We start from the raw sequence: 13,054 nt of genomic DNA, 5'->3' as shown, positions 1-13,054 counted from the left end.
GAAGTGTTCGAATTTCCTATCTTCAGACAACTACACATCTAAATGCTGTATATGGTATTAAAGCATTAAAGCTAAGGAAAAAAAAAATTGTCCTCAAAACATTAATTACACCAGGCAATCCTGTTAAATTCAATGAATTCAGCTGAATTTAATGAGGGTTCCTGGTGTAAATGAGGGCAGAGCTCAGTTCTAAAACACAGCAGGCATGTGTCATCTGGCTAAGTGAGAAAAGCTGCGGAAAGTAGAGCCTGAATGAGATGATTGTTGTATTCCAGTCTTAAAGCTTAATGTGCCTTAACAGAAGTTTTGCATTTAAATTTCCTTTTTTATTAAAAAAAAAAAAAAAAGGGAGCAAATACGCTGTACTTCAGGCATTCAGATAATTACATTATGCACAGAGACCCTGAGCCTCAAAAGCACTTCAGCAGCTCTCTGCCGTTCCTCGTACCTAACTGCAGTTCAGGTGATACTGGCGTCCTCCAAGCAGCTGCTCGCTTTTATTTTCCTAGTGCCTCAGTTTTCAGAGTGGCCACGTTAAATATTCCCCCAAACACAGGTGCAGACATGCCCAAGCACTCAGACTCCACGGTGGACTTCAGCCAGTATACGGGGAAGGATGAGTGGTCCTCCACCTTCCCCATCCTTCTTGTCAGCGTGAGCACTCATGCGGTTCTGCACAAGCTGGCTGAGCTCATGACCTGGCTGAAAAACTGACCAAGGCAGCAAAAACCTCCTGCAGCTTGATGTTCATCCCGAGGGGAGCAAAATGAGGATGTACCAGGAGTAACCACCCCCCTGGATGGGCTGCAAAGTTTCGTGCATTTATCGTGGTTTTAGAAGTGGTAGGCAGACAATCCTTTTCTGAAGCCTTTGCTGCAGGTGTCTTCCAGATCAAATCAGAGGGGAGTAAGTGGGCTGTGACCAGGTAAGTTATGTCTGTCTTAGTTGTATGTCAGCAAACGTGCTTCATCAATCACATGCACTGCAGTCCTCCAACAGATGTCTGCCAGGTACTCGGCACCCCGTCTCCAGTCAGATTTAGCTGTAGTGAGAAGCTTCTATTCCTTCTCTGCTTGACCGTGCAATCAATCTAAGCAGCGTGCTGAAAACAGGCCTGAAACATAAAATACAGATTGAAATTTATTGCAGATAGGTGAAACCACAGCAGCCAGAGTCATCTTCTCCCAGGCTGCTCGGAGAGAAACCACCAAGATTGCTGCTGTCGTGAGCAAAGGCCAAGGAAACTCTGGATGTTAGAACAAGGTGGTTTCTATCCCTAAACTCACACCTATATGAGCTCAAAGGAAGATGCCACCTTCCCTTTCCTCCCTGCTTTTTGCCCTATTGATAGAACATTTAAAAAAAAATGGATTTTACCAGTGAGGTTCTTTACACTGTAGAAACCTGCAAAAAAAAACCTCCATGATTTTAGCACATGGACAGCAGTTCTGTAGTACTGAATGTAAAAAAAGCACCAGCACTGACTTGAAGACAAGCTGGTGGAAAGCTGCTTTTCTGCTTATTTCTACAAGTGAGCTTGGGAATTGCGAATCTTCAGCAGGTGTGTGAGACAGTCACAGTCTTGGTGCTGGTGAGGAAGAGAGAGATTGGGGTGGGCAGGAGGGTGCAGCTGTTGCCTTACCCAGGCTGTTCTGGATCAACCCGTCCTACCTACTGCCTCTGGACATATTTGCAGATATTTCTGTTATGTATGAGAGTGCTCGGCGTTAAAAAGTCCACCTGAAAGCCAGCAACAGCCTGCAATTTACCCACAAAGAGAGGGGAAAAAAAAAAATGGGATGTTATTTAGCTGAGGCAGGGAGTGAAGGAGGGAGGAGGTTCCTGGCTGACTTTGAAAAATTGTCAAAACTGTCAGTGCTGAACCGAAAATACCAAAGTTAAAAGCTGTGGAATAGAATGACTTGAGCTGCTTTTAAAGCATCCATCATACAGCAGAGGGGCTGAGCGGGTGCTGCAGGTGCTGGCGCACCACACGCCAGGGGCAGGCAGCGGGACTGAGCCCCAGCCCAGCAGCACCAGGGCTGCCGCCTGACCCCAGCGTCACCGCCAGCAGCTTCCCTCCCACCCACTAACAGCGGATTGGTGTTAAATTGCCCGAACCGTTGGTAAAACGGAGAAAAAATAAGCCCAGATCAAATCCTGCAGGCTGGAATACCTGTGGCCACGGGGAAAATCGGGATTTAGAGCGCAGCGTGGCTGCTGTCGCCGTGGCCACTAACTGCGGGTCACACAGAGCCACCAGCCAAAACGCACGGAGCAGCCTCAGTCTGATTTTCTATCAGTCCATGTGGCTCGCTGACAGTCACCACAGTTATTTATTGGTATCCTGACAAGCAGCACAGAAGATAATCAAATGGCAGGGGACTTCTCAAAATCAGTGGAGGTGTGCCACAGAGAGCACAGCAGGAAAAGATGTCCCCCTCCCTTTAGCTGCTGGATATTTACCCAAGCATTTTAATTGTCAAAGTCTTGTCTCTTTGTCTTACCTGGGCATTAATACAGTTAACAGAAAAGGAGAACAAGGGTACTAAGTCGCATAAAATCGTAGGTTTTTTCAAGCTGTGGGTAGAGCAGAGTACATTTTTGCAAACACACACGATGTTTGGGGAATCAAGCTGTAAAGTCACAATGAATGCAGCAATTCAGATCAAATATGGCTCTTTGAGCCAGGAATATTTAATTGTAACACTAATTCATTCCCTGGTGTGGTAGTGTTTATATGGTTTCAGGAATCAGAAGACACCTGGCAGTGACCCCGTTATGGGGAGAGGGAAGGGAGTCTGAATTTCTGTCGTTTCCACGGGACAAAATCCCAAAGAGATGATGTAATTTCCAAGCATAGCACAGGAAGGGTTCCCGGCTTCTGTCTGACCAAAACCCTAAATTTACTATATGGCAACAAGGGACATTCTTCAAAGTGGCACTCAGCTGCCACTTCAGTCTTTATGTGCATTGGTCTCTGCCAGCTGATATTGAACGATTCCCTTTGTCACAAAACTGTCCCTTCCAATAAGTTTTTAGCTCAAGCTAAATCCTGGAGGCAGAAACCAGGCAGCAGAGTGCCTGTTCTGCCAGCAGGACCCAGCGCGCTGAATGCACAAAGGCTTCGACTCGTCAAGTTCAGCAGCCCAGACAGGCAGCTACAGGCCCCGAGCCACAGGGAAGTGGCACAGCCCCTGCGCTCCGCAGCCACGGCTGCTTCACCCCTTTCCCCCGGCATCTCCCTCAGCCAGATCTGGAAGATCTCATTCGTAAGCACCTGAGGTGGCTGCTGACGGGCTGTGAAACGCCTTGGTGCTAAGGCAGGCAGCTTCCCCGAGTGGATCCCCTGCCAGAGACACTTACCGGGGACAGATAACAAAGGAGGGCAACATCGCAGATTTTGTCAGCCACCTGTTTGTTCACTTGGTCCATTAAAAAGCTCACTGACCGTCCACCATTCACTTGCAGAAAACAAGGGCGCTGCTCTCCCAGGATGGTCACAAGAAAGTGAGGTACACAGCACCTGGGAACAAGCTGTATTAATGTGAAAAGTAATACACAGGTATACAAAAAGCTACCTTCAAACCCTTCGATTCAGTACCATTTCTCCTACCTATTTTTTTTTTTTTTTTACTCTAATCCAGGAGAAGTTGAAATATTCACCTTGTCTGAGTTAATGCTGCCAACGTGATGTTGCTGAACCACTTACATAAATTTTAATACTACATCAATGCACTGAGGTTTGCCACTGGCTGCAGCAAAACAGACTCATGTTTTTGGACCAAAAAAGTATCGATTTCGCTTCTTGCTTTTAGATACGTGATAGAATCGTATGTTCTCTCTCCGCTCCTTGGAGCTTTTCCTATTAATATTAACATTTTTTCTGTCCAGCTGCTTTCCCCCAGTGCAATCTCCCATGCAAGCTCTTCACCGAATATTTATACCGCCTCCAAATTGCTTTTTTTCCTGGCTGACAAAAATACTTGTGGATAGTAATGCTTTCAACCCTTCAAGAACACCTATAGCACTAAAGGGCACGTATTTAAAAGCGTTCACAGCAAGACCCTCACAGTCACTGCCACCTCTCAGCAGCAGAATGCATTGTGCTATGAAAATGATGAATGATGCTCAGCGGTGTTATCGTGTGTTATTCTTGACAGCCCGGAGATGGGAGCTGTACCAGGGGTATATATTCCTCCAGAGAGGCAACAAAACAAGGTGGTTCAGTCCTGTTTCCGAGGTCACATTCTACATCAGTGAGATGCTGAAAGCAATTGCTGTGGGCAGCTCCTTTCCTGTATCTATCCCCCCATCGCTGCCTCCAAGCCATAAATTTCCCACGAGCGGAGAACATCACTTGAGCTCTCTTCCTGGTGGCTCCCTCAGTCTGACAGGGGATGATGGTGCTGAGGACGGAGCTCCTCAGCTCCGCAGCTTCCATTTCTCTTTTTGCAGGAAGAGCAAAAGAGAGAGAATCAAAGCAGAGAGGCCCATGGGAGAAGGAGGAGGAATGAATAGGCTTGTGTTGACTTCTGGTAAAAAAGAAAACAAAGGAAAAGAGAAGATGAATTATATTGGATACCGTGGACTGACAGCAGCACCAGGAGAAAGCAGTCATTCTCCTGTACATTCAGAAGTACCATTTTCTGTGGCATAGAAGTCACATAAATAAAACTTGTTGCAGGCAGTAACTGTCACTTAATCCTGTAGCTGTACCTTGAAAAATCCCATAAATTTACAGTGGGATGGGGATGCCCCCACGCATTTGGTGCTGCACAAGTGGATGTCGCAGTGCTGCTGCCGTGGACGTGGCACGCAAACCCCCGATCCGGTGGGGCACAGCACAGCATCCATGCAGGCTTACCTGAAGAACCTGACCACAGTTATACTCGGTGTTTGCTGGTAACTCTGATTTTCACCCAGGCTCATGAATCACAGAACAAAAGCTAACGCAGGCTGAGCTAAGCTCTGTGGGATTCCATTTTTGCAAGTGTTTTCCTACTGCCACAAACCGAGTCCAGCACCAGCAGAATTTATGGTCAGCCGTGTGCCTGCCTCACCAGCGACCTTGCAATCCAATACTGTGAGGCAGGAACTATATGACTTTTTTTTTTTTTTCCACTGTTTACACCTTTTAAGATAAAAGCTTGTACAGCTTCACTTCAAAACTGCAACTTTGTTTTCCAAGACGCTTCTAGACCTAGCCATTATTGTAAGTAATGCTACTGCAGAATAAGGAAAACGTTGCTTGCTAAAGAAGGGATGTTCAGCAGACCTGTACTTAAGAACAGTGAGAGAGTTCAATTAATTTTCTCCTTTGTGCTACCTTATGAAAATTTACGTAACCCCAAGTCTCATCTTGCTTGAGTCCTGTTTATATGAGCAACAGAAAGAGAGGAGTTTGTACTGCACATGGCTGAAATTGGCGCACAGCCTGCAGGCAGTGCAGAACCTGTGCTCTCATCATCCATTGGGAGCTGGAGCACGCACCACAATCTGCACAGCTGACTCCCTGTAAGGAGCAAATTCATACCAAAATGCTTCTGTGCCCAGTGCTGAGGAGCAGCTGAGGAGCAGCATGCCCTGCGTAACTGCAAGGCACTTACTGAAAACTGGGCCAGCACATTGAAGTCCACGTATCTTCATTTCACAGCTGAAGAAACTGAGGCGCACACTTAATGCTTTGTCCAGTTACAGAACAGGTCAGCAGCAGAACAAGGAATAAAAGCAGATTAACAAGTACAGCAGTAACACTGTTGTTCAACGTATCCTTAATGTCAGCAGCAGGAGAAAAAAAAAAAAACATACTGAAGTCAAATTAATTTTATTAATAACTCATGGGAGCAAATTGCTACATTTTGCCAAGAGAAAACCAAAGCTTTACGTACCAGGCTGGAGCTAGGGAAGCTGCATACTAAAATGCCGATTATGCAAATTTATCTTATGAACATTTTTAGACAAGAATGAAGTTGGGTTTATTTTCTTTAATTAAAACCAGAATCCTACATAGTTCATTAGCATGGATTCGGAGCAGAATGAATATTAATGTAGCCCACCTCTACCTGCCAGAAACATCAGGAATAAAAGGTTAGAAAATGGATTCCTGAGCTACTGTAAATGTGACCGGCTAATGTTACCGGAAGGCTGCCATCATCAGAGAGATCACGGAAATCTTTTTGGCCAGAAAAAGGCAAATGTTACAGACATCTTCCAAAAGGAGAGAAAGAGGACCTGGGGAGCTAAAGGCTAGCCAGCCTTACTTCAGGAAATTATGGAATAAGCTATTCCAGAAGCCATATCAGGCACACGAAATAGAAGGAAATGGGAAAAGATAGTCAGCACCAATCTACCAAAGGCACTTTCTGCTTGGCAGTCCTTACTGCCATCTAGGAGGAAATAACTGGCTCTGTGGCAGAGGGGAAACAGTGGGTGGCAGTTACCTTGCATACAGCAAGGCTTTCAACTGTTTCCCACAGTAGCGTTGTACTCAGACTGAGAATATGAGCTACAAAGTAGGTGAAAAACTTGTGGACCATCAGGCTAGGAGTAGCCACTTGTTCCTGTCTAACTCAGCTGGCTACAAGTGACATTCCTCAGTAATCAGAGCCAGGACAAATGATGTTTAACGTCATCATTAACAACTTGGACTGCTGAAAGTCCAGGTGGGGACACTTGTTTGTCTAGCCTGGAGAAGACTAAGGGAAGACCTAATTGCATTTTGGCACTAGAGAAGGGACTGCAGAGAAGTCAAAGCCAGGTTCTTCTCAGGGTGAGAGAGAACAATCACACACTGTGTCAAGGGATTTGGCCATAAAGAGAAATTGTGAGCCCACGGGAGTGGCTAAGCGATGGAACAGGTGCCTGGCCAGCCTATGGAGTCTCCCTCACCAGAAGCTTTCAAAACACAAGAGCCTGAGCAACTTGGGTTTAATTTTGAAGTTGGCCCTGTACTTCAAAGGGGAGTGGGCTAGATGGCCTCCAGATGACCTTTCAGCCTAAGTTTGTCTATGATTTTGTGATTCCAGTGTATATGCAACCAGCAGCGTAGTCAGTTGAAAAATCACGTTTATTCCGAGTGGATTCAGGCTGCTCCACCTGTCAGGTCGCAGACACCGTTACTGTGCTTCTCCAGTCAAGAACTTCATATACTGTTTCCGAGCAGGAAAATCGTCTGCTGGTCTGTTGTATGCTGTCCAGACTGGTTCTCCAACGAACAGCCTCATTGCCTTCACGTAATTCTGTCAAAGAACAAGAAGCCACAAGTAAGGTAAGAGCTCTTTTCCATGGGATTTTAATTCTGAAGTTAATGGTTTCATTTGCACTTCTGCAGCAATTTTTGAAACTGTTTCAACATGGACTGGAAGCTTCACACGTTCCAGAATATTGTAGCACTCTGCTGCTGTTTCTGCTGCCAGCTACTGCAGCGAGGGATTTTGCACTTATGCAGTGATCTACTGTGTCACAACCAGTGCTTCCAGGCCAGGCAAACAGTACTTCTCCCTGTTTCAAAGAAACCAGATAAATCGTGTCTTACGCAGATCATTTTGCACTGGATCCACAATACTGAGCACTGCAGCATCTAATTCCTAGGTGCTTAGTTAAACAACAAACAGAAGACACAAGACTACTACACAACGCCTGAGGAATACCACAAGTTTCAAAGTGAGGGCCACAAGAGCTGAATGGGGAATACAGAAACTAGCCAAAAAATAAAAACCCATTATGTATGTAAAGTGAAAAGTCTCCAGATTTCAAAAGAAAAAGTAATAGCCCTTGCCACCAGCTAGCCAAAAGTATGCCAGGTGGGAAGGTGCAGCTGTGGCAGCAGAGAATGGAGTTTTACACCCTGCAGAAGTGCTCCAAACACTGAGTTATGGGGAACTCTCCTCTTCTCTACTGCCAATTACTCTACAGGCTTAGGCCCTACCTATTTTGTAAACACTGCTAAGTGCTTACCCTGCACCTACATGCTTGGCAATGTCAAGAATAAAGTTAGGTACCTAAAGAACTTAGCTGCAAAACCCAAGGTCCTAGAGGTACCTAAGGGATTTATGTGAGACTTTCAAGATGCCATTTCTGGACTGATGTTCCTGAAGTGGACATAAACGTTTACGACTTCTAGTGGATTTAACCCATAACCTCTTACATTTTGTGTATGTAACGAAAAGCCTCAAAATAATGTTTGTAGTTGATTTATTGTGAATCTCAAAATGTAGACATGAGAGTTGGGCTTTTCACTAGAGCAGCATTTCTTTTTTTTTTTTTTCTTCATACACCCTAACTGCTACCTGGAGGGCTGATTCAAAATTATATCACACTCAGGACCATACCAGAGATGGGATTTTACTACACAGGAGACAACAATACACATTTTCCCGGGCTAATGCTGAGATTAAAAACATACAAGTCCACAAGGGCAGGCACACAGATCAGGACTATACATGCAATCTCACAGTCCTGTTGCCAAAAATACTCTCCAAAAGCAGGTCACCTCCTGTGAAGCAAGCGTTCAGTCTGGCATACGCTAGCTGCATGTAGTGGCTCTGGACCCTTAAATCATTCTTTCCCTGAAGGTGAATTTAGCGCTTATGAAGAATGCCACTGATCTACACAGGTATGCTCTGTGTCTCCGTACATAGACACCCAACGAGGCAACGCAGAAGGATCCATCTCCATGCCACAAGTGGCAGTAGGGGCAATCACACTGCAGGCAGGGCTTGGCTATGACACCACTGTCACACAAGATACACTATGGGTATCACGTGGCAATGACTTGCAGTTACAGCTGATGAGATGAAGCTGGATTTGTGACCTGGAGATGAAAGGTTCAGATGCTGTGAATTATTTAGTATTTTTCATATTCCTACTTCATATTTAATATGCTTTGCTAATGAACTGCAAAGTCTCAGGGCATGCAGTTACTAATAAGTTATACACTCACAGACATTTGTCATCAAAACTTACAGTAAACTATAGTAACATACATTCTCATCCAGTGTAAATCGGTGATATATGCCAGCAGGGAGGGTTATCATGTCTCCTTTCTCCATGGAAATTCGGATCCATTTGTCATCCTTGTCTCGAACGTCAAAATAGCCAGATCCATCTAAGATGTAGCGAATTTCATCGTCTAGGTGTAAATGTTCTTCATAAAATGTTTTTATCTAGGGATAGCAGGTATCTCTTAAAACTACTGAACACAGAAACACTGCTAAGACACATGGCTGAAACATTTGGCAAAGCAGACAAAGGCTTTCTAACTATGCAGTGATTTAACTGACAGATGAGACCAATAGGATTAAAACGGCCAATCCAATCAGCCAGAGACAGTCTCTGGATGCTTCTAAACATGCTTTAAATGTTCTATACCAGATAACATCATCTGTTTAGTTCTGGATGCTGTTTAGCCATGCTAGAGCAGGTGGGCCTGAAACAGACCTCAGCCTTTACTGATTCAGCATGGCAAAATGTGCACAAGTCCAGGTTCCCAGTCAGTAAAGGCTTATATTTGGATCAGATTGAGCTCGCACAGGATACTTGAGTTACGACCTAATTCACCTTGTCAAAAATTTAATTCCAGTGTAACACAATGCACTTAAAGCAAACTGGTAAGTGGACAAAAATTTAATGAAAATATGGAAATGCCACCAGGTTGCTGTGTTCAGGCCAGAACAGCAGTCCAACACCCTGGGGCAGGGAGAACATTCCTTCTAGAAGGCTCATCTTGGAGCCTGGCACTGTTCGTATTCAGCTGCTTTGAAATAGCCATGCTGCTAGCCTCCCAAGTCAACAAATCTTCTTGTAAGGGGAATGTATCCCTCAAATTCCATGATATTTACTTTGAAAGGATGAATTTTGCAACAGCCACTAGGATGTTTTGGCCTTCAAATCTCATGCAGAGCCGGCAACAGCCAGCCTTCATCCCAGTTAGTCTCTCTGAAGTCAGGTCTGTATCTACAGGGCTCTCTGTTTGCAGGAACCTTACGTTCAAAATGACAGTCATGGAAACTAACCTAAAAAACTTTGAAGCCAATCTACAGAAGCAAAACGCCTATTTCCCCCTCCCTCACCTCCCATTTGAAAATCAATATCAAAATTTCTTTTTTTTTTTTTTTTTAAAGCTAAGGACTTCTGAACAGAATGTATTTTAAACATGGAAATCTCATCCCTGAGACTCTGCTCACAATGAACACGTGTTAAGAAGCTGGCTGCACACTCTAGCAATAGACTTCAGAACACAAATCCTCATTCAAAGCAAAGGCTTGCATACCTTTTCTTCATAATTTGGAAGCTTGTCTTTATGTATAGTTATTATATCCATCCAAGAATAATTTTCCGCTTTCCGAATCTCTTTCAGACATGGATCAGTCTCATAGTTATCAGCATCCAACTGAAAAATAGGCAGAAAAAAACCAACGAATTCAGACACAATTGCTTCAGACACAATTGCTTAAGACACAATTCAAGATATTAATGGGGAAAAAGCAACGTTGTTGAGAATATCAATGGAGAGGCAGATAACACCAGTGGGCAGCTAAGTTAGCTCCTCATAGGTACTCAAGGCATGTACCACTTCACTTTGAAAGTTCAATGCACGAGTGCACAACTACTGCATGCCAAATGATATACCAGATACTAACAAGTCCAGCAGTTACTCTGTGGTTATCATGGGGGAAAACCAAGAATGATTAAAAAAAAAAAAAGAGAGAGAAAAGAGCTTTAAAAATCAGGATGGACATACCGTATGGATTTAGCCCTGAAGAAAACTATACTTGCCTTCTCACATTGCTTTTACCACCTTAATATCATTCAAGAGCCAGATTCATTTGATTTACCTATATCCAGTCCGCCCTCACACCAAAATCATCTGGGAGGCCGTCCTGCTACCTCTGCATCCCAGCTTCTGAGGTTTGCAGATGCTGGCAGACACGTACATGATTGGTACCAGCTGCTTTCAGCACCACTTCCCCGCTCAGCACGACTTGCTTCCAAGCACACAAGCTTATTGTCACACACAAAACAGCAGCAGCATGGCACCAACAAATAAGATTAAATTAGAAAGTAATAACTTTGGGGTCTTTGCTGATTATGTCAGAAATGTATTAATACATTGCCTTGGATACACTCCACTTTTTCTGCTCAGATGCCAAATTTCTGAAAGTGGGAGAGCTGCTAAAAGCAGGGAAACGGAAGGTTACCTGAGGTGTCATAACTGCGGGATTTTCCACGGTTTATTGACTCTTGCAGCATGTCCCTACCTCACACAGCATGCAGCACACTTCCAAGGCCACCAACGTATGTCACCATCCCCCCCGAGGTACTCCCAATTCTGCAGCACCGCTTGTGCTGCACTCCCCAAGCCCCTGAGGTGCGATTACAGGGGAGAGAAAATCACGAGCTCTTAATGAACGCGTTTTACAGCTGAGGCATGCCCGATTTACAGTTTGTGACAGAAATTCTCCGTCACGCAGCCCTTCTGCCTGATGCACGCTGGAAGGGGGGGCTCTTGTACGACCACCGCACGGCCCAGCACGGCTGGTGCCGTGCTTCAGAAGAGCCCTCAGCACCGACACAGAGCACGGACTCATGGTGCCTGCGCTGCGTGACGAGAAAGGGAGCGGCGGCGCTGGGGCGAGCCGCCCGGCTGCCGCCTCAGCGCCGGGGCCCGGCGCCATTTTACGCGCGGCGCCGCGGCCTCCCTCAGCCTCCCGCTCGGGGTGGGGGGGCCCCGGCGCTTACTTTGCGGTAGGTGACGCCGAGGCGGCGCAGCTGCTCCAGGCTGACGGCGCGGTTGGGCTGCAGCCTGTGGGGTGCCCGCTGGTCCTCCTGGGACTCGTCCATGTACCAGGCCTCCACCATTTTTATTTTTTTTTTTTTTTTTTGGCGGCGGGAGCCTCCCCGAGGCCGGGCTGGGCTGGGCGGGAGCGGCGCGGCCCGGCCCGCCCCGGGGGGAGCTCTGCGAGCAGCTCCCGGGGCAGCGTTTTCTTTCGTTTTCGGGACAATTTCAAGCCCTGGAAGCACAGGCACAGCATAAATAGCTGTTATTTTCCTTTATAGGCTTCTGTTCGACATCGCCAGCGGTGAAAGCGTGCTTCGAGTTCTAGGTCTCCATGGACAAACTGGGCTAGTGAAAGGGTTTCTTGCAAGCGCCAGGCATCGTGGCTGGTCGTAGCACACATCATGCCTAACTTAAAAATCAGCTTTGCTTACTGGTCTGCACTAGTAGTGCTCAAGGGTGAACGCAGTAGTTGGTCTCAGCCTCAAACACCTGCATTGCAGCATCAAAACAAGGAGAAATAAAAATACACAAGGAAAAAGAAGGGGGAAAAAAAAAAAAGAATGGTAAAACACTGGAACACGCTGCCTAGGAAGGTTGTGCTGTCTCCATCCAAGGATTTATTCAAAACCTGACTGGCCACAGACTGAGCCCCCAGCTCTAGGAGGCTCGCCTGACTAAGACACCCCCAAAGTCCCTTCCAGCCTCTGGCTCTACACAGTAAATAAGCCATCAGTCAAACACCATGTAAGGGTGGAGAAACAACTGAGAAAATGGTTGGGGGATTGGTCCTGTTTTCATAAAAACAGGAGAAGTTTACTCACCAAAATGTCTAGTCTTACAGATATTTCCTGGGTTATTAGAAATGTTACCAGATCCCTTTAAGGTATATTTCACATAATTGCACTCCTGGATAAAACTTAATTGCAAGTCCCAAAACACTACAGGTAAGTTGGTCTAATGCTGATTAATTACTCACATTTTTAGAAGCACAAACCCAGCCAGAACTTTAATTCCTATCCACTGAAGCATGCCTATTAAATGGCAATACCCTACTGAAGTTTTAGTTCACTATGAAGAACAACTTCTACAGCCAACCTTCTTCGTGTTCTCAATCCTCTGAGAAATACCAGCCTTACCTTGCAGCTTTCTTTCAGCTTTCCTCTTCTCTGAATTTCCAGAATGAGAACGATAAACATTGGTATCAAATTAACATAAAACTATTTCCTATCGGATTCCTTGTTTCCTCATTGAGGAACTGCTTCAGGCAGTAAA

At 45.5% G+C, this 13,054-nt stretch overlaps 1 protein-coding gene across 2 annotated transcripts; it reads right to left on the bottom strand.

Moving 5' to 3' along the window:
- Positions 1 to 338: 338 nt before the first annotated feature.
- Positions 339 to 11,923, bottom strand: ADI1 (acireductone dioxygenase 1). 2 transcript variants are annotated; one of them, XM_083829558.1, is made up of 6 exons: positions 11,743 to 11,923; positions 10,274 to 10,393; positions 8,988 to 9,167; positions 5,610 to 7,241; positions 1,378 to 4,535; positions 339 to 1,114 (listed from the first exon to the last, which is right to left on the bottom strand). In XM_083829558.1, exons 1-4 carry the CDS (start codon positions 11,860 to 11,862, stop codon positions 7,119 to 7,121), a joined length of 543 nt encoding a protein of 180 aa, XP_083685684.1. In that variant the 5' UTR covers positions 11,863 to 11,923; the 3' UTR covers positions 339 to 1,114; positions 1,378 to 4,535; positions 5,610 to 7,118. The 2 variants fall into 2 exon arrangements, with proteins under 2 accessions (XP_083685684.1, XP_083685685.1); XM_083829559.1 differs by having other exon boundaries at positions 1,378 to 7,241; positions 11,743 to 11,922.
- Positions 11,924 to 13,054: the final 1,131 nt, after the last annotated feature.

This window comes from Anser anser (genome assembly GCF_964211835.1).
Source record: "Anser anser genome assembly, chromosome: 3".
Classification (NCBI taxonomy): Eukaryota; Metazoa; Chordata; class Aves; order Anseriformes; family Anatidae; genus Anser; species Anser anser.
Note: the sequence above shows the minus strand (reverse complement) of the source record. Positions and strands in the feature narration are given on the sequence as shown.

What these genes read in the sequence shown, in the direction of transcription:
- ADI1 (XM_083829558.1), bottom strand. Translation starts at nt 11,862, where the DNA reads ATGGTGGAGGCCTGGTACATGGACGAGTCCCAGGAGGACCAGCGGGCA. An exon ending in TCGGCGTCACCTACCGCAAA is followed by an intron (nt 10,394 to 11,742) that starts GTAAGCGCCGGG and finishes CCTATTTTTCAG; the next exon opens with TTGGATGCTGATAACTATGA. An exon ending in GATTTACACTGGATGAGAAT is followed by an intron (nt 7,242 to 8,987) that starts GTATGTTACTAT and finishes GTTCTTTGACAG; the next exon opens with AATTACGTGAAGGCAATGAG.